Below are 4,742 nucleotides of genomic sequence, written 5' to 3'. Positions count from 1 at the left end.
GAATGGTTTGCCTTATTTTTTGTCTTCTTCTTAGCAGCCCGTTTAGCTTTAAAGTTAGCTGGTTTCCCATGACTTTTTCAACACTTATCTTTGGTATGGTAAGGTTTGTGACAGTGTTCACAAGTAACAGTGCCTGGAGTAGTAGTATCAAGAGATAGATTCCCAACAGGTGCATTAGGAGCCGGGACAGCAGTTTGTAGGGCTGATCTTTCAGTGATGAGAGGATGTAACATAGCAGCCTATAGTTTTCTTCAGATGAGATCAAGGCATAAGATTGTTCAAGTGTGGGAAAAGGAGAATGGCCCAACACTTGAACACGAATCTGGTCATATTCCACATTCAACCCTGCCAAGAAGTCATATACCCTGATCTTGTCCACATGTTTCTTATAGGCAGCAATGTTGGCAGCCGTAGTAGGATGATAATTAGAGAATTGGTCCAATTGTTGCCAGAGGCTGCGCAGAGTAGCATAGTATTTAGAGACTGATAACTCTCCCTGAGTAGTATGAAGGACCTTCTTCCTGAGTTCATAAACCTGGGCATCATTGCCAAGCTGCCCGTATGTTTCTTTGTAAGTTGACCAAATTTGAGAAGCAGTATCAAGGAGAAGAAACCCTTGTGCAAGGTCTGAATTCATAGAACCGACCAGGTATGACATAAGAACGCCATTATTAGCAAGCTACCTATCTTGAGCATGACCTGATTCAGCCGGCATAACACTGGTGCCATTGATATGGCTTGTACGGCCACGGCCAGCAATGGCAAAGGAGGCTGATCTAGACCATAGCAGGTAGTTGGAGGAGCCTTCCAGCTTAATTGGATTAGGAGGAAAGTTGTGATATTCAGTTTTGCCTTGGCCATTGTGATCAGAAGTAGCAGTGGAATTGTCAGAATCACCCATAATTGCAGCCGAGAAGAACCCAAATTGCAAGGAAGAGCTGATGTGATGAGAAACCCAGGTAAACCTCAATATAAGTGCTTGAATTTGAAGGAGATACTTCTTTAAATGCAACAATAGGTGTCCCAAAGTAGCAGCAGCAACAGGGATAAAAATCCCCTAGATCGATTTTTGCAGGGTTTTGGAAAAAAACCTGAATATGTTGAGATCGATGTAGGGAAGAAGGCAAGCAAAAACACAGTGGATGGAGCTGAAATTTGGATCGAGAGGTCTTCTATGAGTGCTGAATCACCCTGCCAAAGAACAGCCTCAATGGGAACCTAAAACTCCCAGATCGATATTTGTCAGGGTTTTGAGAAAACCCTGAGTTGGTGGAAAAAAAATCAATCTACGAAGTCTTCAATTCTGTTGGAGATAGGAACTGATCCAGAAAAGTAAACACTGCTGCAGTTCTTGAGTCTTCAATGAGGTAGATTGGTTCCTTGGAAAGGAGTGGAAGCAATCCAAAAAAAATCTGAAGCATCAAATATTGCAAGCAGCAACTGGAGTTGGAACTTGTCCCTATCGATCAAAAACCTTATCATAGAATGAGGTAATGGAGGGCAGCAACTGGATCTGTCGATCACCTCATCAGTGCTGCCCTAGTGGGAGAATGATGGAGAGAGAAGATCCAAACAGAAGAGGGGGGCGGGATGAAGAGATCGAGAGTGAAAGGGTGAAAGGGGAAATCGAGAATGGAAAAAAAATTCCCTAATTCAAACCTGCTCTGATGCCATGTTGAGAGATTAGAATTAGGAAAGACTAAAGCTTGGATGTCAAGACTGACCCCAAGCTCTATATTTATAATAATAAAAAACATTACATGGACAGAATTGCCCTTACATACTAGAATGAATAATAAAGAGCAATAAAGAGGTAAAAAGTCCAGAATACCCCCATGGTATTCTGGCCCATACAATCCAACAAAACTAGCTAGCAAATGGCTTGAGAATGTCGCTGAAGTTCAAAGTTTGGAACATTTATTTTAAGTAATCGCTTTCTTTTTCATTGCAGTGGGCTTGCCTTTCTATATAGCTACATAATATTCTTCACAGCTGATGAAGTAATAAACAGATTAAGACATAAAATATGAAAAGCACCGAAATAACTGACAACTGAAAGTCCAGTGCTTTGAACTTTACAATATTGAAACTTAAATAGCATTTACTGTTGGTTTTAGTATTAGGCGCTGTTGCTTGGTGCAATGAAAAAAGCTCAGGTTACCCATGTGATGGCAGGTCTGGACCATCTCCAAGCCTTCCCTCCCCAGACCCTACAAAAGTGGAACTTGAACTGGGTTGCCACCCTTTTTTCCCAACTGTTTTATAATGGATAACATGTTTAGCATAATGTGTCATAATTATAACATTTTCATGCAACTCAAATTTATGCTGTTTGTATGATTTGTTGTATATGCCTAAATAATGCCTACTATATGCAATTGCATTCAGTTTATGTTGGATTTATGTATATTGTTGATGGGTTCTACAATGCTTTTGGATTGTTGTGTACATTGAACACCTATTCCTCAATCCTTTTTAAGAAAAAAATATTAATTTATTCATTTGATTAAAAAAGCCTGCTACATTATGAAATGATACTACACACTTCTTTTGGATGCTTTCATGCATATTTATGTGATATGTTTTTGGTTGTTTGATATATTACTTGTCCATGTTTCTGTGAATGAAGACTGACAACTTTTGATCTAGCAGAAGATATGGCTCTAGTGAGAGTGGGACAGCAAATTGAGATCTGTGTAGCTTATATTTAGAAGTTAGTAGGATGAGTCTCTTTTGGTTTTAGTGGAGTATATTGTTTGCACATTCTTGTACAGTGCAGTGACCTCAGTAGGAAGGATGTTATTTGATGTTGTTGAAACGCCACTTGCATCCCATTTATGTGGGTGGAAACAATTGGCATATGGCGCTTTGTTTAGTGCCATGGCCCGGAAGACCATGATAAGTCAAAAGAATATTGGAAGTGTAAATTTATTTTTCCTCATTTCCACCATCTACTGGAATAGAAAACTTCAGTTGTGTCTAAGTCATCTGAATAGCAGGCTTCCTGATTGAACCTTACCACTCTTGATTAGCAAAGGATGATTTCCACCAATTGAGCATAAAGCAAAAAGGTTTCTTTTATGGACCATCTAATTGGAAATAATAGAGATCTCTGCTCAACTGGTCTGACCTTTGGCCGAAGCTTTCTCTATTGTGTCATTGACTGTTGATTGGATGTCCAATATGGTTTCATTGTGTCAGTTTACACAATTACGCATGTGTTCAAGAAAGTTCCATTGATGTTTTACTTTTGTTTCAGTATTGCAATTATTTGGGAAGAATTAAGGTTTCTTAGATCTTGTAAACTTTATCTACTATTAAATGCGACTGTCCAACTGCTTATATCTTTAATATATTTGTTATTCTTTGGGGCAGTTATTGTGGCAGATCAAAACGCTAATTGCAATGGTAAGTTTGGTGTTGATTATGAGTGGCCATTACTCGACTTTGGAGATGGAGATAATTCTTTAGAGCAAATCCTTTGGAAGATCGAGATTGTGCAATCTCGAGTCCACAAATTGAAGACTCAGCTTGACAAGGTGATGAACAGTAATGCTGGGAGGCTCTCTTCTGCAGAGAATTTAAACCTGCATCTGCCATCTGAGGTGGTGCCTTCAAGTTCTGCTCGAAGTCCTACTGTCTCTTTGGGCAAAGGATACACCACACAGACTGGGTTTTTACATATTCCACCTCCACATGTACCAGAGCATGAGATTGGTGATCTGGTGATGCCTGAAAGTGCAGTTTCAAGTTATGGGGTGGCAAATCCTCTTCCTGATATAATTAAAATAACACTGGAACTATTATCTGCTGCTGATATTGCTCTGGATCAGCTACAGATTGGTGATTCATGTGAAGATGTAAAGTCTTGCTGTCATATATCAGTTCTAGCATTTGTGCATATATTTTAAAGCATATCGCCTTATTTCTTAATTGCACTACAGAGAGAAGTTACTGAAAAAGTTCTTGTGTTTTATTTTATTGGTTATATTTTATAATTTTTGGTTTTGTTTTTCCCACCAGATTGCAGATGATGTTTTGATACATAATCAGTCAATTCAAGAAGAGTTGCTCAGTTTTGAAAAGTTAAAGAGTCACCCCTTAGAGAAGCCTTGTGATCCAGTGAAAGAGAAAGAGAAGAACAGGATTTCCCCAGTTTCAGCACCAGAACCTAACTTTGCCCAAAAGACCATTGTTGCTCAGGAGCAGTCAACTATGAAGTCTTGCTTAGCTTCTGACTTTCATGTCCCTAAGAACAAGAGAAAGAAAGGGGAGCGGAAAGCTGGTTCCGGTAGCTGGAGTAAGAAATCATTAGGTGAGCCTGACCATTGAGCTTGAAGTCGTCTTAGAGTTGGCCTCTTCATTTGAAGATTGAAGCACTCAGACAAAAAATGGTACAGTTTTTCATTTTTAATTGATGTAAATTTTTTTTTGTTGTTAAAATGTAAATTTACTTAATATACTGGGATTTTTTTGTTCATAATCTACTGGAGTTATTGTTGAAGTTGTAAGTTCCCTCTTCTCCTCTCTCCCCCTAATATTTTGGGGAAAAGAAGCTACTTGGTTGTGTGGCTTCTGCGCCTAGACACAAAATCCTGCCAAGGGTGATGCTTGCACACGCACTTCCATTGGCCAGCGTGATGTGCAGGCTCTAGAGGCCCAGGCAGTGATCTCTTTCCCTTTTTATTTTTTATAAGACCCTAAGAATTGTTGTTTAGTTGATGCTTGAGAATCCAAAACAA

General features: G+C 39.2%; 1 protein-coding gene across 1 annotated transcript; it reads left to right on the top strand.

Annotated features, from left to right (window-relative positions):
- Positions 1 to 758: 758 nt before the first annotated feature.
- On the top strand, positions 759 to 4,514 carry LOC122668656. The gene is made up of 3 exons (XM_043865193.1): positions 759 to 790; positions 3,260 to 3,860; positions 4,024 to 4,514. Exons 1-3 carry the CDS (start codon positions 759 to 761, stop codon positions 4,330 to 4,332), a joined length of 942 nt encoding a protein of 313 aa, XP_043721128.1. The 3' UTR covers positions 4,333 to 4,514.
- Positions 4,515 to 4,742: the final 228 nt, after the last annotated feature.

The sequence above is a fragment of the Telopea speciosissima genome, chromosome 7 (genome assembly GCF_018873765.1).
Source record: "Telopea speciosissima isolate NSW1024214 ecotype Mountain lineage chromosome 7, Tspe_v1, whole genome shotgun sequence".
Taxonomy (NCBI): domain Eukaryota; kingdom Viridiplantae; phylum Streptophyta; class Magnoliopsida; order Proteales; family Proteaceae; genus Telopea; species Telopea speciosissima.
This window is presented reverse-complemented; position numbering and strand designations above follow the sequence as displayed.

Excerpts from the sequence above, each read along its gene's own strand:
- LOC122668656 (XM_043865193.1), top strand. The coding sequence starts at position 759 with ATGGCAAAGGAGGCTGATCTAGACCATAGCAG. Across the intron at positions 791-3,259 it reads GCTGATCTAGACCATAGCAG|TATTGCAATTATTTGGGAAG; the intron begins GTAGTTGGAGGA and ends CTTTTGTTTCAG. Across the intron at positions 3,861-4,023 it reads TTGGTGATTCATGTGAAGAT|ATTGCAGATGATGTTTTGAT; the intron begins GTAAAGTCTTGC and ends TTTTCCCACCAG.